This window comes from Hemiscyllium ocellatum, chromosome 5, assembly GCF_020745735.1.
Source record: "Hemiscyllium ocellatum isolate sHemOce1 chromosome 5, sHemOce1.pat.X.cur, whole genome shotgun sequence".
Classification (NCBI taxonomy): domain Eukaryota; kingdom Metazoa; phylum Chordata; class Chondrichthyes; order Orectolobiformes; family Hemiscylliidae; genus Hemiscyllium; species Hemiscyllium ocellatum.
The window spans coordinates 40,721,972-40,744,743 of NC_083405.1; the positions used below are offsets into that span (position 1 = coordinate 40,721,972).

Here is a 22,772-nt window from a genome sequence, read left to right on the forward strand (position 1 = left end):
GTGTAAAGAGGATGATTGCATTTAGTGGAAACCTTGTTACAATATACAGTGTAACTGGCTACAATTCCTGCAGTTAGCACAAAGTAAGTCAATGTCGTTAATTTAGGACAACATGGTTAGGTATTTCTTAGCAGATGCAATTATAGGCTCTACCAGTTTGCCCTTGGGTACTGGGTAGTACAAGGAGAGATCATTTTTTTTTGACCAAATTCATATTTTAAAGGGCACTGATTAAAATTTTGTGAATTTTTCTCCTTTTGCATGATTCCGACAACCGCTCTGCATTTTTAAGTGGGACATGGGCATCATTAGCAAACTAATTGCCCATCCCTAATTGGGAAGTTCTTTGTGAATCTCCTGGTCATTTTGATTGTTTTGGTGTCATGTCCACTGATAATTCCTGTACTCCATTGAGGGATGTAGTTACAGGAGCTACAAACCAATAAGGATTGCTGAATTAAAACATTGTGATTTTGTTCTAATAGGCAGCAGGCAAAATGACAACGATTTAGAAAGTGATCGCAATGCTACTTTAGGAATTAGAAACCATTAATTTGAATTGATGAACATAAATCCTAGAATGGGCGAACGTTTTAAACATGATTTCTATGTGAGGAACTTTTATACTGAAGAATATCATTGAGAGTCTGAAACCTTAAGTTAAAATCTAGAACACAGACTAAGGGTCAATGGACAATGTTTGTAACAATACCATTGTGATAACATGAATTAGAGCTGACTGAGTTTTCATTAAGTTCTGCATGCTGTCATTGCTGTTCAGACACATTGCATTAAGTATTGATTGTTGGTCTTCTCCAGCACTTATAGGGGTAGAAACAGTGGAGCAGCCCCGTAAGCTCATGACTGTCACCACCATTTGAGTTGGCCACTGATAATCCATGTACATAAAGATTGATTTCCTATATCAACTTCTCCCAACTATTTGAGCCAGAATATAAAACCTATTCTGACTTTCACAAACATGCAAGCAGACCAAAAGTACATTACATTAAAGATATTATTTTTGTCTTAATCACAAATGAATTTTCCTTGACCAAGTGCTACCTATTGTTCAAAGACACTTACAGACAAACAAGAAGGCTCAGATAATGGCTTGTATCGAAAGCGCAAAGTGTTACGCATTGTTACACAGTGGGTATATCTTTACAGGACTTTGTTGCGAGAAGATGAAAATACTAAATTTGTTTTCAAGGTACAGTACTTTTAAAAGGATAAAGTTCAATCTTTCTTTTAGAAAGTCTTCACAGTACATACATCTTAATTTTTGTGCTACAGAATCTTTACAGGTGCGTACTTGACGATCTTTATGAATATCCTAGTTTGGAAAAGGGATTGAAAGAACTTCAGAGCCTGTTTTGGATTCCACGCAGGCAGTGAGTACAATGAACATAACATTTCTTGCCTGGAACTGTGCTGTTTACTGCTTTCAATATTTCTGGAATTCTGGCTACACTGTTATCATTCATTGTGGTGACAGCTCAAGGGGAGGGGCATAGTGCATGAGGCACTCCTTAATGATTCATTTCGTGAGTACGTTCCACAACAGAATGGTAATAACTTCCATTTATAACATTTTATCATCCACTGACTGGTAAAGATTTCCCGAGATTGACCTTTAATTCTTCTATAATATCAAGTGGTGTTACATAAGCTGACAAAAAATTTGCAGCTGTGACCTGAATATTCACTTTGTTTAAATGAAACACTACCATCACTGTCTAAACTTCTATTGTGTTGATCCAATTTTGAAACTTGTCAATTCGTTAACATAAATGAGTGTTTTGTACCCAGTAGTGATAAATTGATTTTAAAAAGACCTCCTCGAAAGTCTGTTTTCCCCATTTGGTGTGCCAATCCTTAGTTTAATTCACTTTCCATTATTGGATAGATTTCAACAACCTTTTAAATTGAGATTGATTTATTTGAGTCTAAAAATTAAGTGCCAAACGTTTACTGCTCAAACTGCAAAGAATAGCAGGATTCCCAGTAGTGTTCTATGAAATATTACTATTTGGTTCCTGAAATTTCCTAAGGGAGTGTGTTGGTGACAGTGGGGGGATGTCAGTCAAACTCCTTGGCCCTGCCTTCCTGCTGCTATTTAAATATGGTGAGGCAGTCACAGAATGACTGATCATGTTCTTTCCTTTTCCTAGTATGTTTGTATTCCTTGAAATTGGAAGGGCTTCTCCAGAAAAGTCTAGGCCTGAGGGTCAACAGGATATGTGGACTGTGAGGTTACATGATCAAGCACAATAGACTTTCAACCAGGCATCCACACACAGACTTTAACTATAAGTGACCAGAAGGTAGAATCCTAGCTGATTCTCTTCCCCCTCACTAGTCCAAGGACTTGGAAACCAACTGTAGCAACAGAGGTTGATACCATTTAATTCATGATCAATGAGGCATAGAGCTTGAGTCCTCCCTGATTCTTGAAGCTCACTTTTACACTGAGCAGGTATATTTGGTACTTAATACAAAGCTCGTTAAATGGATTAAGTTATAAGTCTGGTTCATGACCCTAAGAAGCAGAATATACATCTTTAACTAAAATGTGAAAATTAGCCTCTGCATTATGTCTTTATTTTAATCCAGACACGGATGGTACTATAATGTATGTTGGGTCAGGTTTAGAGGTTAAGACCTATCTCTGCGTCATTATATCAAAGTGTCATTTAGTAATGCTCAGTAAGTGGCTTCAGGTCTAGTGAAAATATGAACAGTTCCAGTTCTCTCATGAAAAACAAGGCTTAATTATTTATGGGTTCTACTCGATTATGCTCAAGACAGTAATGAACTCCTGCACTTTAATTCACATAATGTTGAGGCTTGGAAGTTGAATTCAAAAAGCTTTCACAATTGTTAAATTGATTTCCCTATTGTTGTTGATTTCCCTTAGCCTCAAAGTTGCAGAACATTGTTTATATTGAAAAGGTTTGGAAATACTATATAGCATCATGAGAATTCAGTTCTTTTAACTCAATTTACTATTAATGGCCGACCCAATCCCTCCGATCATCAGGTGATAGATGACAATATTTTTGAAGCTGTTGTTCAAAATAACCATCATAGACTAATCAAACCATCAAAATAATAGACTAATGGCGTTCACTATTACTTATGTGTCAATAGTATAGTTCAGTCAGGCAGCCCCATCATTAAATATGAACAACAATATCCATAACTTACTGGCTGAATTGTGCTACTTCACCACTAGTTTCACAAAATAGTATATTTTTGTATGCCTCACCATTGCCATAGATTGGACAATGCAAATTGCAGTGTTTGCACAGCACATATGGCCCAAACCCTGACTGACATTTAGGGAAGTATGCAAGCACCGACTTAATGGTGATAAGTGTTAATGACTACCAATCAATCCCTTTGGTACTAAACCAAACTATTACAAACAATAAGCCTTATTCCTTAAAATTATGAATTGTTTTAGGAAATTTTTTTTAAAAATCATTTTTTAAAAATTCTCATAATTCCATTCCGCATAGTTTTCCTCTGTCTTAATCCAGGTGTTCTTTTCTCCTCTCTCGTTTCCTTTCTTCACTGGATACTGAATTCACCTCATTTAATTCTTATTCCTTCCATTATTTATTTCCCAGTCCTTTTAATCTGATTTGTAATTGAGACAACCCCTGATGGGTTTTTCTGGTAAGCTTACAGATGTCCAAAATTGTTTGCCGTGCCGATATCAGTTCATATGTAACAAGTAACAGTCTTTGTGGGACAAAGTCCTTTGTAGTGATTCATGTAGACACAGATCTAATAACAACAGATGCCCTGCTCTGATCCGATCTCAAGCTATTATCACCAGCTCTGCCATTTAATTTTCCACCACACTACCTTTTGTCGTCTTTCAAGACGTTGCTGGAAATTGTAGTTCCACATTCACAATAGTAACGGGTGAAACTTAGCAGAGGAGTTACAATTCACAGCAAGCATTATACCCCTTGTAGATATTTTGCTCGCTTTTGGCAGTGAATGGCAGCTTGAGGTTTTGGTGAGGTCCCAGGCATTAATTTTTCGCTACTAAAATTTTACAGTTGGCTCCGAATATATCTTGTAATGTGCTTTACACTCATTTAAATCATGAGTAATGATGTCCGAGTTTCAAGCACTAATGCATCTCAGTTGACAAACTATGTAAGTTGACAAAGAGCTGAGGTCTGGCCCAGAGTAAACACCTGAAACATCAATTTGTCTGTGCAAAACGTGAATGAGATCAATGTCCCAATAAGAACTTAGTCAATAATTAAATCCCAACAACCTTCACTCATTCTCTCAATATCATTGAGAGCAGAGGCCCATTATCAGCTTTAGTGTTGGAAAATAACACTTATGTGAACCTTCAAACCTGCGAAGTCAGACACATTGTTCTTTACCTGAAAAATCAGACTTCTGACCTCCAGCCTGTCTTAATATGGAATGAGAGAAAGTAGAAAGATTAATAAGCTGTCCAATATACAAGTCAGAGAGTCTGACTGCCTGTACCCTCCTTGTGTCTCATTGCTTCTTGTTGTAAATGTGCTTTAGGTTTGGAATGACTTTAAAGCTTTTACTCTGAGATCTTTGATTCTGATCATCCCATGATTTCTGATCTTTCATTTCGTAGAAAAACAAAAGGGATGCATCAGGGGTGTTGCTGAGACCATAGGAGTAGGGAGGGTGAGATTAATGGGTTTTTGTCCATATCGTAGCAGCATGGTTTGGTGTTGGCAGGGGTTGGGGGAGGCTAGTGATTTTGTGTTGGGATTTAAGCCTATGACCTCCTTCCCTTTCCAAACCAACTATGGAAGCACTAGCCACTCACACCTCACCCTATGTCAGGGAGGAGATTACTGGGATTTCACTCCCAGGCCACCTGCTAGGAACGGTCTCCCAAAAAACATCCATCTTCCAAAGCCAAGCAACTCACCAAGAAGAGAATCTCTCTGCGCTCTCATCACCAAGTGGGCTCAGGCTCCAAAAGTGTACACATGGGAAGAGATCAGGGACAATGGCATCTCGGGGAGATCAGACACAGGACAGAAAGCCAAACTCTAGGACAACCCTGGACATTTCCAGATGCAACTCGCCCTGGGCATCATGCTCTCTTGTTTTAGAGATTTTCTGTATCAGACTGCTATATTCTGCCCTCTCTTTGACACATTCCCTGATTATTCAAATCTTCACGTTTCATTATCTCTGGTTTTATCCTACCTCTAAAAAAGAAAATCTAATTGTGAGAATCTCAAACCCTGAGTTTTTCCAGATTCAGCACACAGCCCACCCTTGATGACGTTTCTCAAAATTCCCTACCTCATCCCTCCTTCTGCACAGATGGTCTTTGCTTCATTCCAAGCGAGGGTGGTATGTATTATGATGAGATTAGATTAGACGCTCTACAGTGTGGAAACAGGTCCTTTGGTCCAATAAGTCCACACCACCCCTCCGAAGAGAAACCCACCCAGACCCATTCCCCTGCCCTATATTTACCCCTGACTAATGCACCTAACACTGTAGGTGATTTAACATAGCCAATTCACCTGACCTGCACATCTTTTGGATTGTGGGAGGAAACTGGAGCACCCGGAGGAAACCCATGCAGACATGGGGAAGAATGTGCAAACTCCACACGGACTGGCAGGAATCGAACCCAGGTCCCTGGTGCTGTGAGGAAGCAATGCTAACCACTGAGCCACCGTGCCGCCCCACTTTCCACTGCCTTCCCATCAATTGTTTTACCAACATGAGTCAGGACTGAAAAAGCTAAATGTTCATGCAGATGCCAACAGCAAAGATGAATTCACACCTGTAATCCAATGAAATAAGTTTTTGATATTGGCCTATTTAGCCAATATATGTTTGATATTTGTGCACGGTGCAGGAGTGAGGATTAGTTTAATCTTGGCACATTTCCCAGTGAGTTATTTCAAAGCTGCAGGACAATTGTGCAATTTCTTTTTGCTTGTGTTCTAATCATTATCAAATACAATGAAAGAGAAACGAAAGGGATGACATATTTGACATTGCATTTAATCAGAAATGATTTGTTTTTGTTTCAGCACCATCGATGAATATTCGCCACACAAAAAGGTAATATATTCATGATAAATTAATTCAAGATCTGTTACTTTCAACATTCCTGCATATAACCATGAAACTTTCAGTGTTCCATTCCAAAGGTAAATTTGCCTTGTATAGTGATTGTGGTGATCCAGGAGGCATTACTTGTTAAACATAGCCTTTGGTTCCAGAAGGAAACAAAATAGAACAGAATGGTATCACTACTAGGTGTCAAACTGATGTCTTTCAGTTGTAATTTTCAAACAAGTGTTTTATCTAGCAGCAGATAATTTCCGTGTTAAATCTCTGCATGCATGTTGCTTCAGTTTTTAATTAATGATCTCCAAGCACATTGAATTTATGTTTCTAACCATGTCATATTTGTTGGCTAGCATCTTCTGTTGCAGGCTTCCTTAGCAGGTAGGTTTACTTCATGGTCCGAATTTTGTAGTGATAAAGGCAACTAAGCTGTCAGCGTTTGCTGTCATTATTCCCCCTAAACAAAAAGAAACCTGTGGAGTCCTTACATACACAGAATAATTCGGAAATCCAGAATTTGCTGTCCGAAGATGCTGACTAAGTCTCTCCAACACCAAATTGCAGCCAAAAGGAAATAACTAATTGGAACTACCACTCTAATACTGTTAATTGTGTTGCATAAATCCTTGAAAAAACTACAGCTTGTTGAATGCAATGGAACTGGTTTTCATAATTGCCCTAAGCACCCTCACTGGCCCTGAAAGTTGTCTATATTTGAAGAAGGGCACATATTTTCTATTATAATAAAAAGTCCATATTTCTGTGTTTTTTTTAATCTTTCATGGGATATGAGCATTACTAACTAGGATAGTGTTTTATTATCATTCCCGAACTGGCCTGGAGAAGGTAGTTGCAAGCTCCCTCTTGATTTGATGCAGTTATTGGAGTAAAGATGAATATGAGTGCTGTTATGAAGGAAATTTCAAGACTTTGACCCAGTGACAGGGAAGGACCAGCCATATAGTATCAAGTCAGGATAGTGAGTCGTCTGGAGGAAATTGGCAGATGATGGTGTTTGTAATGCGTGTGATGCCTTTGTCCTCGTGTGTGTGATGTAGGGAGCAGGTTTGAAAGCTGCTTGTGAAGGGGTTCCTTGAGGGTTGCTGCAGTGCGCCATGTAACTGGTAGACCAAGCTGCCATGATGCAGTGAAGTAGTGATTGTTGAAGATGGTGGACAGTGTAACAATAATGCATATTGCTTTGTTCTGGATAGTGTTAACGTTTTTGTTGTTGGAGCTGGATTCATCCAAGCAATAGGAGAGAATTCTACGGAGAAGTCTGACTGGTTCCTTATAGTTGGTGGACAGGCTTTGGGGAGTTAGGTGAGTTACTTGCTGCAGAATTCCCAGGCTTTGACCTGCTCTTTTGACCATGGCCTTTATATAGCTGGTTTGTCCTGAATGGTAACTTCCCAGGATTTTGGTGTGGGAATTCGGAGATGATAATACCATTGAATGTCAAGAAGACATACCTAAATTATAGCATGATCACCTCATATTTTACAATGTAAAAATGTAAATTAAAATTGACAGATCAAGCAATTTTAACTAGATGCTTCCTCGTGAATGGCTGTTTAATCAATTTATTGACATCTCAGCCGCTGCATGCCTGAAAATCCTCTTATCTTGGTGTTAGTTTTAAACAGCAATTTGAAAAGAAGCAGTCCACGCCACAGAGATCAGATGCCACTGACTGTAAAATCTGGGCAATTGCTGACATACAAATCACTTGTAATCAATCAAAATCTGCTGACAATTGTGCCAATATGTTCACACATTGCTCCTAAATATGCTGTGTTTGCTTTATGCAGTAAGTGACATCTGCAGCATTGTATGGCCTTACAACAAAATAGGTCATGGAAGGAGAATTATCCCAGTTTTGAAGTGGATTTGCTTCTAAAGGCCAAGCATTGAATTAAATATATGGGAAACTAATCTCAAGACTAAAACTATGCATAACACAGGTCTCGGTTTAACTTATCTTAACCTTCGATCTTTGAAGCCTGGCTTGTGTGTACGAAATAAATATTCCACCCTGTAGTGCAATAATCCACTCGTTGTTCTGAGATTTCTGTTGCTGCTTTAGTGAAATGAGATTAAGCTGCTTTTCCGTTACAGTTTAGTCTAGGGATGCTTTGTAGGCATGTTAACATTTTATAGAGTTCATCCAGTGATATTGCCCAACCAGATTCAAGAACAAAGTAGTGTTACAGACCAGGCCAAAGGGCCTCAAAACATTTCCAGAAAGTCTCCCAGACACTAATTTTGCCAGTTGTTTTAAGCAATATCTGTAATGCAGATATTCCAGGAGTGATGCACTGGTTAAACCACTTCGTTTTAAACAAAACAGACCTCATTTACAAGATTACCAAATGAAACACGAACAAAAGGTAACAAAATTCTGAATAACTTAACCTATCTGAAAAAATACCAATGGACTATCAAGGGCTTTTGCCCGAAATGTCAATTTTCCTGCTCCTTAGATGCTGCCTGACCTGCTGTGCTTTTCCAGCACCACTCTGATCTAAACTCTGGTTTCCAGCATCTGCAGTCCTACTTTTGCCTTATCAATATGATCATGCTGTGCCCAATATTTGCAAAAATCCCCATAAACAACCCTTCACACAAAAGGTAAAATCAAACAATCTTACAGGAGAGAACTCGGTGGGAGAGAGAGAGAGAGAGAGAGAGAGAGAGAGAGAGATCCAGCATGGACCTGCTTCTTTGGTTCCAACACCTTTACAACTGCCTGACTGCTTTCAATGACTAGCCAGACCAAACCAAAAACCAAATCAAACCAGAGAAAAGCTGAACAGGGAGAACTGGTCACCCCTCTTTCATTGTACAAGTGTTTTTTTAAAAAACTTTAAAAGCCTTTTGCCTGAGGCAGTATCTGTTAGCTGTAATCAAATTGGCCCTAAAACCCTTCAAATTTAGACTTTTCAGAGTCTGTATCTTTTACGATCTCTCTGGAAAAAAGACAAGAACAACATAACCTTGATAAAGGAGTAGCATCATAGTGGAATAAGGCAGATTTTCACCAATGCTTTTTGTTATAGTGTGAATACACCTTCAAATGATAACCAAAACTAATGTATGTCAAATGCATGTGAATGTACTAGTTTCATGCTTAAATGAATAGATGTTACTGCGTTCAGACATTTTATCTCCATTATGATGAAATTTAATCAATTTTATCCAAGTCCGAAAGTTAATTAGGGACACCATTACTTTTATAGATTAGATTAGATTACTTAGTGTGGAAACAGGCCCTTCGGCCCAACAAGTCCACACCGACCCGCCGAAGCGCAACCTACCCATACCCCTACATTTACCCCTTACCTAACACTACGGGCAGTTTAGCATGGCCAATTCACCTGACCTGCACATCTTTGGATTGTGGGAGGAAACCGGAGCACCCGGAGGAAACCCACGCAGACACGGGGAGAACGTGCAAACTCCACACAGCCTGTCGCCTGAGTCGGGAATTGAACCTGGGTCTCAGGCGCTGTGAGGCAGCACTGCTGCCTCACAGCGCCTGAGGTAAAAGTTAAAATATCCAGAAGTTTAAACTATTCATAAATAATTACACAACAGCATACTGGAGATAGGAAAAGCATTGAGCTAGAGTTTATTCATAAAAGAAAAAGTGGGATACTGTATGTTTACATTTAAACACTGACCTTTAACATTTTCAAGGGGCAAAAACATTCAAATCAACAGGTTCAACTCAGTTGATTTTAATGTGAAAAGCATGTGATTTAAAGGGAACTTGAAGAAATTTATTTCACCCGAAAGATGATGGGAATCTGGGATGGTAGTAGAGGTTGGAAATCTCACAGCGTTTAAGAAAAATACATGGATGAGCACTTGAAATGTCAAAACATTAGAGACTTTGAGATAAATGCTGGGAAGTGAGATTAGTGCAGATAGGTTGGTACAGACCTGGGCCAAAGGGCCTCTTCTGTGTTGTCTCACTCTATGACTGTATGATCCAGCACCATATTAGTGTGTGCATTACAGCCTCCATGAGCCTACTGTCAGGCAAAACCTCAGAGAGCCAATCAAGGGATTAACTAACAAATATAATTGCAAATCTGGAGAAATCAGTGCAGGCAGCTACTGCTGATGTAGACCTGCAGAACCCTACTGTTCCTGAAAGCTAATTACTTCAGAAATTTCAGTCTGCTGACTTCAGGTTTACTAAAATTCAGGATGCTCAGTTTGGTGAACAAATTAATGCTTTTCTCAATAAAATGATATCTGTGAATTGCAGGTTATCCCCCAACTGTTAATTCATCAGTTGATTACTCGTTTTCACAACATTGTTGTAGCCTTTCCACATCTATAGTTTATTATTTCAAAGGTTATTTTGGCATACAGCTTCAATGATCATCAGCTTTTTAGTTCGTGCTAATTCAAGTTCCTGCAATAATTGTTGCACAACCTAATGACATCATTAACTGCAAAGTATGCATAATATGTGTGAGTCATTAGAGTACATTAAAGATCACACACCAATCTTGAGATGCATATTTTACTGACTTAAATAATTAAAGTTAAGCAATAGTAAAACCGAGGCTTTTCCTTGCGGGCTGAACATGATCATGCTGTGGTCTGGGTTAAGTGATCACTGATCATTATTATCATTGTAATGACTTGGAATTTATTACAGGGTATCAGGTAGATAATAGTGGTGTGGAACATAGTTTTTTTGTCTTTGTCTGTGGGTGGCATGGTGGCACAGTGGTTAGCACTGCTGCCTCACAGCACCAGCGACCCGGGTTCAATTCCCGACTCAGGCGACTGACTGTGTGGAGTTTGCACATTCTCCCCGTGTCTGCATGGGTTTCCTCCGGGTGCTCCGGTTTCCTCCCACAGTCCAAAGATGTGCAGGTCAGGTGAATTGGCCATGCTAAATTGCCTGTAGTGTTAGCTAAAGGGGTAAATGTAGGGGTATGGGTGGGTTGCGCTTCGGCGGGTCGGTGTGGACTTGTTGGGCCGAAGGGCCTGTTTCCACACTGTAAGTAATCTCATCTAATTGTTTATCACTAATATTACAATGATTTATGTTACACAAGAGCAATGCACTGTACAGTTAAGATGTTAGATAAACACGAGAGGATTATGAAATTATGTCGAAAGGTTTAGATATGGAGGGGCAGTTGGAAATCCACGTGGAGGATAAATACCAGCATAAACCAGTTGTGCTGAATGACTTGTTTTTGTGCTGTACAGCCTATATAATGAACCGGTCAGGGATGATTTAAATGCCTTTGGCTATTTAGTTGTTGGTGTACAGGTTGTGGTCCACCTTCTTATGTATTTAATTGGTTTATGTTCTCAGATGTAGTAAATCTTTCACTGCTCCTTCTCAGATTTGGCAATGTATTTTCCATTGCTGCCTTTGTAGGAATTTCATGGCTGTTTTGGGGTTTACATGAAGTGTTATCATGTAATATTTATCGCTCTTCATTTGCTAACGTACAAAAGAAAATGTTATACTTTTTCAAAAAAATAAACAATCCAGTGCGAGGACAAATGGGATAACACTCACAGCTAACACAGTACAATGGGCTGAACTCCAACTTTTATGATGTAAGTTGCCTTTACTGTATAGGAAAGGAAGCAGTACTTGTTGTGTACTACAGGTCACCGATAAATGATAAGGAGAGGATTTGTAGACAATTCACATTGATGTGTTAAAACATAAAGGAAATAATATGGAACGATTTTATATTTTCCTAGTTAGACTGGGAGTGCTTTTCAGAATGTATCCAGGACTACAACTTAGATGAATATACTATAGTTCAGGAAAGAAAGAATAATTGCTTGATTTTGTGAAATGGCCAAGTGACTGTTGATCATGGGAGAACAGCTGAGAAATAGTGAGCACATCATTCTTAAGTTAAACATACCAATAAAAAAAAAGTTATGAAAAGTCAGTGTTAAGCATGCTTAAGACTTTAAGTAAAAAATTCAGGAGATATGAGCTTTGCTGTCTGGGTAAGTATTTGTTCCTCATCCCTCATTGCCCTTGAGAAGGTGAGTTGCCTTCTTGAACTGCTGCATTCCGTTTGGTGTAGGTACGCCCTCAGTGCTCATAAGAAGGGAGTTCCAGCATTTGACCCAGTAAAAGACCAGGTAAGGTTATCTTTCCAAGCCAGAATGAATGGCTTTTCTTTTATCTGTTCACATAATGTGGGTGTCGCTAATTTAGCCAGCATTCATTATCCAGCCCTAATTGCCCAGAGGGCAGTTAAGGGTCAACTACATTGCTGATGGTCTGGAGTCACATGTAGGCCAGAACAGATAAGGACATTAGTGACCAGATGGGTTTTCTAACAAATGGCAATGGTTTCATCATCGTCATTCTTCTCTTAATTCTAGATTTTATAGAATTCAAATTCCACTGTCTGTCCCATGGTGTGATTCGAACCCAGGTCCCCATAATATTACATGAGTCTCTAGATTAATAGTCTAGCAATAATACCACCAGGTGGTGGTTTTCCAATGCCTCAGTTGCCTTTGTCCTTCTACATAGTAATGGTTAGGAGTTTGGAAGCCAACATTTAGGAGTCCTTGGTACGTCCTGTAGAAGTAGACCCTTTTGCTACTGTGTGCCTGTTGTAGAAAAGTGAATGTGGGTGTGATTCCAATCAAGAGGGCTACCTTGATCTGGATGCTGTAAAGTTTCTTCAGTGGCACTTATCCAGGCAACTGGAGGGTATTCCATAATACTCCTGACTTGTAGATGGTGAACTGGAGAGTCAGGAGATGAATTACTTGCTGCAGGGTTCCTAGCCACTCATCTGCTGTTGTAATTATAATATTTATATGACTCAACCAGTTTAAAACTTTTTGGCAGGTATATACAAAATCAGTACACAATATGATCATTACATCATTATTTACTAATTCCTATCTTATAGATATATAATGAATGCACCTGCAAGTCCTTAAGTGATAAGCAAGCATCATGCTTGAGAAAATCAAGAATAATTAAAACATAATGTAGTCCATTCTGTTGATATCTTTAAAAAAAAAAAAGTGCTTAAAGGGCTTTAGGTATTATGGAAGTTAAAAGATACCCATCCAGGATATTGATCATGGGGAATTCTGCAATGGTAATGCCATTGAATGTCAAGGGGCACTGGTTAGATTTTGTCTTGTTTGAGGTGGTCACTGCTTGGCACATGTGTGGTGCACATGTTACTTGCACTTAAGAGCCCAAGCTAGTTATTGTCCAGATCTTGGTGCATTTGGCCATGGGCTGCTTCGGTATCCAAGTCATTGTGAATGATGTTGAGTACTGCGCAATCATCAGCAAACATCCCCATTCTGACCTTGTGGAGGGAAGGTCATTGATGATACAGCTAAAGAAGATTGAACCTTGGATGCTGCCCTGAAGAAATCCTGCACTGAATAGATTAGAAATGGAATAGAAGTTACAAAGTTCTGCATGATAAGAAGTGAACTGTGTAAAAGTTACTGAGCAGGCAAGATAACAAGTGTGATAAAGATCACCAGCAGGAAATCCTCAAATAGCAAATGGATAGCAAACAAAATAAGCATATTCCTAAGAAGCATATAGCAGTACTCTACAAAAAATAATATTTTCATTGCCTAACTGAAATCAAATTAAAATTGAAACCTAAGGAAAAGTATATGAAAAGGGTGCAGCAAACACTGAAATTATAAGGAATATGGAAAATGTAATAGGAGGGCAAAGAACATCTAAGTGCTATAAGTGAGTATGAACAAATGCTAGTTGATCATATAAAAGGAAATAAGGGCTTTTATCAGCATCCAAAAAGGGGAAAAAAATTCAGGAGAGGATGGCACCGTTCTGTTATGAGGTGAGGTCTCGGAATATAAAGAAACTAGGTGTAAAAGATATCCATACAAAATGTGCAGATGCTGAGATGATAAATAATTATGCATTTAAAAAAAACTGTGGTTTTCACTTTTTTCAGCTGCATTACTTTGATTTCATGTTATTATGATTTTGTTTTCTCTTTTGTGACAGCTGTTTTGTATGATTTCCTGTATTCACGCTCAATATGGATTTTGCCTGTAATCGTATAACATGTTATACTGTAATTGTTCCCTCCCACCTTTGTCCTTGAAGTATAAAGAACACAGTTTTGATACTGCAATTTCATTAGAATGGGGGAAGTCTAGAAGGAGTTTTAATGGATGTTAAGGAGCTTTGAAAACTATTTCAGTACCATTCATGGTGTCCATATAGCATTCATTTTTCCCCCTGTGGTGTTCAGCTTACTCTTAACCTTCTGTGAAAAGTTGACCTTCCACAGAAAACCATAATATCTAAATCCCTTTATATCTATTTTTAGAGACGTTTTTAAGATAATTGATTATATTATTTTTAATTATTTTTAACTTTCTCGAGCTTGATGCTTGCCTACTACTTAAGACCTTGCAAGAGCGTTCATTATATATCTGTAAGATAGGAATTCATAAGTAATGATGTGATGATCATATAATGTGAACTGACTATGCATATGCCTGCCAAACATTTGTAATGTCTGTTCATAGCAAATGTGTAAGATTACTGCAAAGATACAAATCTGCATAATTGTGTTTAGTAAGCAATATTTGTAGTTTCTCTTGCCAATATTTATATATTTTTATATATTTACAGAATACAACGAATTTCCATCAATTCAGTTGCAGAGAGAAGTGGCTGCAACCTAAAGGATGTGAAGCTGAAGAAGGTTAGTTTTGGAAGAGAAATCTGAGGATAAAGGATCTGCCTCAGCCTCCTTTATTATGCGTTCATTTCACTAGAATTTAAATTAAATCAGCTAGGTCTCCCTGACACTCTGGAATAAATATTTGCAAGCTTTCCTGTTGAATTGAAGATCTTCCAATTGCACAGTATTTTGTTTAAATTTCAGCCCTTTATAACAAGTCAGCCTGCAGTCTTCCAATGGTGCAGTCTGGAGAGAAGGACTTAATATTTATGAACTCATTGGTTGTAGCTGATCAGATCTCTGGTTTGCATTCGGAATAGACTTACGATGTCAAACTCATTGTAGGAAGCATGAGTGAAGATGTTGAGTTTAGTAACTAAAATGAGACGGATGTTGTTATTGAAAACTAAAGTAAACCAAATGCTCCCTTCAGCAACATTAGACGCATCATTGAGCCAATGCTACTGACCTTTATGACTGATGTTATTGCAGTGAATATAAGAGTCTAAATTTAAGCGGAAGAATTGAAGATGTTGTAAATCAGAAACAAAAACTGAAATTGCCAGAAAAGGTCAGCAGATCCAGCAGCATCTATGGAGCCAAATCAGAACTGAGAAAATGTCACTGAACCCAAAACGTTAACTCTGATTTCTATTCACAGATGCTGCCAGACCCACTGAGCTTTTCCAGCAATTTCTGTTTGACTCTAAATTTAACATAATGTTTATTGTTTTATGGACCTCAACTGGTCACAACAATAATCGCTTTCCTTGGAAGAAGGTCTCTATGCTTTCTGCACCGGAGCATTTTTTTTTTTGCCCAGACTTGATGAAATGAGACTCCTGTTTAGGTCTAGTTGGGAGATTGTAACATTTTCAGGTTTGGAACTGCTTAAACTTAAATGAAGTCTTATTTTAAAAAAAAAGCCACAAAACAGTAATGATTTCTGGCATTTGACACAGCAGGAATGTCCTTCTAGTTCCACAAAGCAATGACAAACTATATTTTTTGTGTCCCACATTTGCCCCCTCTTATGATCACTACCTCTTAAGTCTTAAGTTGACAGAGACTGACTTTCATAAGACAATGAGTGGAACCTGTAGTTCACCTGATTTATTCGATTGAGGCCTGGGGGCAAATTTATTTTGGTCCTTGGGCCTCTCTGTTCTGAACTCTGTGCACAGTTTGAGTCATCAAAGAATTTATGTAGTTTCAGTGACATCCCTCAGCCTGCAAACACAATCCAAACTTGATAAATATTACAGTATAACTGATGCATTTTCACATGTATAAGAAATGGCTACATTTGTATGAATGTAACTTAATTAGACTGTAAAATAAAACAAATAAATGTTGATGCTGAAAATCTGAAACAAAACAGAAATTGCTTCAGAACTTGCTGAAGAAGGATCACTGGATTTGAAATTATAACTTTGCTTTCTCTCTGCAAATGCTGCCAGACCTGCTGAAGTTCTCCAGCGATTTCTGTTTTTCTTTCATCTTAGATAGTGATTTATAAACTTAGAATAGTCCTATTGGAAAGCAAGATGCACAATTAACTCACTATGACCTTAACCCACACTCATCAAGCAGAATGTGAAATTACAGAAAGGTGATGTTTTGAAATTGCCTATTTCTTGTATCATTTTACTGTTTGCTATGGAAAGTACAAATACCTATAACATGCTATCACTAGAGAGTGATGATTGTCTCTTCATCAAGTTAAATAATCAATGCCTTCATACTGTCTGTTTTACCCGTATATTCAAAAATGCTGAGAATTAGATCATCCTGAAATGTTTCTTTCATTTCCTTGCAGTTTTCTGCCGTGTTTATGTGGCAGATCATTCTTATGTCAGTATCCGAACGAAGACGTCAATGTCAGCCCAGGAAGTTCTCCACATTGTGGCTGAGAAATTCCAGCAGTGTGATGAAGATTTGATACTCATGGCAGTGACTTCCACTGAGGGTGAGTTCCTCCTTGCCTTATCAATTGGAAGAATCTGTCGCATGTTATGACCAGGGTCCATGTGAGGTTCCAACCAGGATACCCCAAAATATCAAGCCCTCAGTTGAGGTGGCATGAACTGGGTCCCATTCTGTCTTTGGCCATCCATTTAGCTGGTCACAACAAGATCAATTTAGAAAGTCTCTCTCCTTTACAAATGCCTTTCTTCCAGGCCAAATGATCCTGTGTTTTAATAGGAGCCAATTTAACAGACTTCCTCGAGTTAAGCGTGAAATGAGTTTATTAGATACAAAGTGCAAGAAGAAATAATAATACAATGCATACATACAGATTTTGAAATGAGTGGCAAGTCCAAAAATAAGTTAAATGATATGTGGGTCAATCTCTAAGGATGATTCATGAAGAGTAGATAGTGGAATTTTGATAGTTAAATAGTCTATTATGGGTTTCTTGGCTTTGCAGGTTCGTTGAAATTCTTTTATACTGTTTCCTTTTGACAGTTGTTTGGTGGCAGTAATCAGACTGAGTCAATCCTCCTTTTTGTCTTGTTTCCTTTTGAATGGCTTACTGGCTGACTGGCTTTAGCACTTGGAGCAAAAGGATATTTTTAACTAAAGTGACTGGGGTAATGGTTTGACTGTGACCTTTACAGGATACCAGTACTCAAACCTAGTCTAGTACATGACAAGAAATACACCCTGTAGTTAAAACTCCAAATGTTGAAGTGATGTAGTGTTATAATATTTTGTTGTAGCATACTGATAATGATGGTGATACAATTATCATTGATGTTCCTAATTTTGAAACCATTGATTCCTTTGATGCAGATGATAAGTGAGTCCACCAGTTACTGTTTTAACAGGTTTTTAAGTAGAAGTGTGGTTGTTTCACCTGATTTTTAATTCAAATTTTCCTGTTTCCAGAAAGGCAAATTCTTCAACCTAATGATGTGTCTCTTTTTACATCACTGGATCCCACTACTCGCATATTTGTTTGTAAAAAAGATCCTACTGATTTCTTGGTAAGAAACAATTTTCCAGTGTTGTGCAGTATACCATATATCAGCATTTTTTGTTTCTCTCACTACTCTGTGATTTCCGCTGAGTGCTGTCAAAGTGTAGAAGGGCAGATACGAATGCACTGGGTATTGGACTGTATAACACAATCAAGAACAAACGGGACGAATTTTGAGCAGTGACCCCTTCATCAATTTTGAAGGATAACAGATGTAAAGGCCAGTTATAGTATAAGAGTATAGAAATGTACGGCACGGAAACAGACCCTTCGGTCCAACTTGTCCTTGCCAACCAGATATCCCAACCCAATCTAGTCCCACCTGCCAGCACCTGGCCCATATCCTCCAAAACCTTCCTATTCGTATACCCATTCAGATCCCTTTTAAATGTTGCACTCGTACTAGCCTCCATCACTTCCTCTGGCAGCACATTCCATACATGTACCACCCTCTGGGTGAAGAAAATGCCCCTTAAGTCTCTCATATCTTTTCCTTCTCACCTTAAACCTACGCTCTCTAGTTCTGGACTTCGCCACTCCAGGGTAAAGACTTTGTCTATTTATCCTATCCATGCTCCTCATGATTTTATAGACCTCTGAGGTCACCCCTCAGACTCTGACACTTCAGGGAAAACTGCCCCAGCCTGCTCAACCTCTCCCTATGGCTCAAGGCATCCAACCGTGGCAACATCCTTGTAAATCTTTTCTGACCCCTTTCAAGTTTCTCAATATCCTTCCACCTCAATATTATCCTTTTTTTGCCAAGTTTATATAGTTCTTTCCTTGTGCTGCCTGCAACAGTGTGACATCACATCAGCATTTTAATACCTGTAAGAAGAATTTCAAATTCTATTCTTTGCTACTTTTGTGGGGAAGCTGTCTCTGCAAAATGAGCTAATGTATCGCCTAAGACTGAAATTTTAATCAAACCTATCTGGCTGTGTGTTTCAAACAGTGGGAAATGGACACAGATTGCTGCTGCCTCCCTTTTTTTGTAAAAGGAGAGAGCTCCGTATTTCTGAGGGGAGATTCTGCTCCGATCTCCTTCAGAAATGTGGAGCCACACTCCCATTATGATAGTTCTGTCATATGAGCAGAACTGATGGGGAGGAAGGCAAACCCTAATCCCTTTCTCACAGCCATCAGCTGCAATGTTCTGTCATTTAAAGGTCCAGGCAACAACGTTGACGTCTGCTGTCAAATGTATCCACTTAAGAAAGGTGTCGGGTGTTGAGCGACAATGGAGGGTGGAGGAGGGCATTGGATGCCAGATGGGTAGGGGATAGAATGCCATAATGGCAAAGTACTAGGTAAGGAAGGTTTCAGCTGGGTAGGAGTGGGATGCTAAGTTAAAAAGGGGTAGAATGCAAAGTTGTTGGTGCGAAAGGAACAAGGTTATGTGATGCAGGATTCAGGGTATGTTGGTGTAGCTGAGAGAAATCTGTCCATTGAGGGATGGGGTGTCTGTCTGTCTGTCTTTGAGGGTGGGGAGTCCTGGCCTAGTGATGGTGGAATTGGGTTGGGACCTGTGTGGGGAGGGAATTGGTCAGTTCTGGCAATGCGGGTGGGAGGGCAGTGTTAGGTGCTGTATGGCAGGGTGTAGTGGGTGATGCCGAGGTCTAGTGGGGGGGGGGGGGGGGGGGGAGGTTTTGGGTCGGGTGAGTTTGAGCACAGGAGGTCTGAACTCCACCTTTTCGGCAGGGATTGAGGGCGTGAAAGGTTGGCTGTGGTCTGATTTGGCAATGTGGACAGGATTCTGGCCAGTTCAGGTTGGGCCTGATGGGGAAGAAGTATCCAGGGCTGCTGGGAGAATGGAGGCAGTGTCCAGCAATGGGGTATGGGAAGATGGGGAGTGATGGTGGCAGGTGCAAAGTGATTCAGAAGTATCAGGTCCTGATGTTGCTAGATCAGGCTCTGGGCCTTTGTGTGATCTGGGGGAGGTGCAATTGGGGAGGTCAGGTTAACTTGTGTTTCAGTTAAACAGTTACTCAGGAGTTAGACCACTAAATAGATAGTCTGACTTTTCTTGGTAGTTATTTATCTAATTTCATCAGAGCCCTCTGATTTTAAATGGAGATTTCCTGAAAGCTCCAGACAGTAGAGGAATTGCCAACAGATTCTTCACTTTCCCATTGAATTTGTTGTGAGTCTGCCTTGTTGGGGATTTGGAGGGTTCTCAGGCACAACTCCCATTCATGCTGGAATAACGACTGTCTGGCCATCAGAAAATCTATATATATTATCAGTTGTCCCTTAGCAACATTCCAGGGCCATGAAACCTCTTCATAATGTATCCAGGGGAAGTCACACATACGGTTATTAATCAGATACTTGTGTATCTATTCCAGACTCTTACAGCAGAAAATGACGAAATACTACAACGAACTATCCAAATGCTTGGAATGAATACCTGGCAATTGGCCAACAAATTAACCAATTTTGATTGGGATTTGTTTAACTGCATTTGTGAAGTAAGTGTTTTCATTAAACATGCTACAGAGTAATTTACATGTATGCGTCAAAGCATTTATTTGCTCTGTTCAGCAGCTACATTTGTTGTATGTGAACATTTTGTGCGGTGGTTGAACTTCTCTCAACAACCTCTGGATTAAATATATACCAAGTAGGGTACCTGAGAGAGCCACCAATCAGGTTTGTTCCCTTTAACTAGCTTCTCACAGAATACTGACAAGTGGTCTAGTTAGCAATTTGTCCAGTTTTCATTTACGGATGATTGTAAATCAATCTCAACTATTATCAGTAAGTTAAAGTTAATTCTATCTCATGATTAATAAAAATTGTCAACCATTCTGTATTTGAATAAAATGTGTACCATTGGATATGTCTGATCAGAAATGTTTGTTGATTATACAAAGCTGTTGAGGCCAAATTCCCATTCCTCTGATGGCGATGTTTTCTAACACAATTGTCTGTGTTCACTCACCAATGCACATTGTGCTGTAAAATTGCCTCGACCCAAAAACCTTGAACTTCTGCACTTTCTTCCTACTTATAAACTTGACTGAAACCGACCCCTCTCTTCTGCGAAGCCTTTTGTCAATTCTCATAATAACTCCTTCCTTGTTTCATAGTTTTTCAACTTTAATGTCACTATATTTAATCCAAATTGTTGTTGTTGAAATTGTTATTCAAATTTAGTAGAAAAACAAAGTGACTTGAGTTGAGCAGATTGAATGTTTAGGTACGATTTTGACACAGTTTAATAAGGCTTATCTTTAATAAGCACGTCTTATGTTGAGACGGAAACCGTATGGTCTCGTCTCCACGTGTTCGTTGGAAGGAGAGATCAGACCGGCTAGAGTTTGGAGCAAAAACACCGTTTATTACAGAATCAAGACTGGCAAACTGTACAACGAATTCAAAAGCATGCAAATTCGTTGGAGAAGGCGTTTTGTCTTTCCCTTCAGATCTGGTGCAGTTGTACTTCGCGCTTCCTCGAGTTCCCGGTCAGGTTCCCCTCGTTCGTCTCTTTCATTGGTCGGTTCACCTGTCTGTGAATGGATTAGTGTCTCTATTGGCTGCCCCGAGATACCTGTCCAACTCCTGCTGTGCTGAACAATGGGTAGACATCCTGGGTTCGGCAGTTTCCGATCTTGTAAATTAAAAGTTTATTGTTTGGAAGGGTTCCCTCATTGCCATGCGTCTGGCTGTCTGGGCGTTCACAATAGTTCTCCATAGTTGAATATACAGATATTATCATTTAACATAGGACCCGAATGAGTTTGACGTCAGCGGAGGCATTAGCAAGTACTTTATCAATCAAGTGTAGTATCGGGGTGATTTACACTATCCGATAGTTACCGGTTTCCTTTATTAACAATGAGAGTGTAACAGGATGATCTGAAACTGACGGACATGTTCTAATCCCCCAGGAATGTGGCCCCAGGCAGACAGTCCTGCAGTGGCTGGGTTTACTTTAGATGGCTGTGTTTTAGCTGGTATCTGACAGTGTCTGCTTTAATAATGGTGCTCCCCTCCCTAGCCCCAATGTAGGTACCCCGATAGCAGATTCTCCCCAACATTCCCTCCCTTGGCCTCGAAAGAGGCCACACCCCCTTATCCCATAAGGAACGCAACCCCACGAGGCGACCGGTGTCCGGTGTTGTATCGACCAGACTCACCGGTTCTAAGGAGACAGTCATGTGGGGATGAAGGGTGCCCTGAAAAACGCGCCGCTACACAATTAAGCAATAGATGGTCACAGGTGCATGCTAAGCTAAACTAATAGTTGAAGTAATTGAGGCAGTGTCTGCAGAAATAACGAAAAGCACAGGATTAGACAAGCATTGCAATAAGTCATTCAGAGCTGGCGAACTGTACGCTAGTGCGTTAGAATGAGTAAGCCCTTTAGTAAACGCAAGTCTGTAGTCCAAAGAGCCGGCAAATGTAAATAGGCGTTGTAAGTTTGGAAAGGGAGTAGGAACAGCCTGGTACCAGCAGTTAGGTACCCGCTAGAGATCTGAAACCCAGTGTGAAACTGTACTGTCCCCGGTGGTCCCGTAGATCAGTATGCTCCAGAGAGCGGCAGTGCTGTCCAACCGTCCGACACGGATGCAAGCAGGCAGAAATCTCATTAAATGGAGACGAACGGAGGCCACCCGTTCCGATGTCAATGCGCGACTGTGCCTGTCTTAGGTTGTCCCTCGCCCGAGGGATCTTACCCGTCATTGGCTAACCAGTCGTGCTGCATTGAGTAATAGATGGCGACATTCATGTCACCGCCACAAGGACAGACGTGGGCAGCTCAGTAGCATGGTCAGTGGCCTCCGAGAGTGGCTGAGGCCGGTCAGGAATACTGGACAGTCTGCAAGGGCCGCTTGCGAAAACAGCAGTGTTTCGATTGCCAGGGCGCACAGTACATCTCCCCTACCTGCTGTTATGGAAGGATCAATTCACATATCCCCAATTTAGACGGGCAAAATAAATGAGTAGGG

At 39.8% G+C, this 22,772-nt stretch overlaps 1 protein-coding gene across 2 annotated transcripts in view; it reads left to right on the forward strand.

Moving 5' to 3' along the window:
- LOC132816009 (rap guanine nucleotide exchange factor 5-like) overlaps positions 1 to 22,772 on the forward strand; it is a 189,018-nt gene that overhangs the window by 130,148 nt on the left and 36,098 nt on the right. For both annotated transcript variants that reach the window (XM_060825412.1, XM_060825413.1), the window contains 7 exons: positions 1,066 to 1,213; positions 1,297 to 1,394; positions 6,078 to 6,108; positions 14,783 to 14,855; positions 16,654 to 16,803; positions 17,727 to 17,824; positions 20,166 to 20,288. In XM_060825412.1, the coding sequence (XP_060681395.1) occupies positions 1,066 to 1,213; positions 1,297 to 1,394; positions 6,078 to 6,108; positions 14,783 to 14,855; positions 16,654 to 16,803; positions 17,727 to 17,824; positions 20,166 to 20,288 (721 nt within the window). The remainder of the gene's footprint in view (positions 1 to 1,065; positions 1,214 to 1,296; positions 1,395 to 6,077; positions 6,109 to 14,782; positions 14,856 to 16,653; positions 16,804 to 17,726; positions 17,825 to 20,165; positions 20,289 to 22,772) is intronic.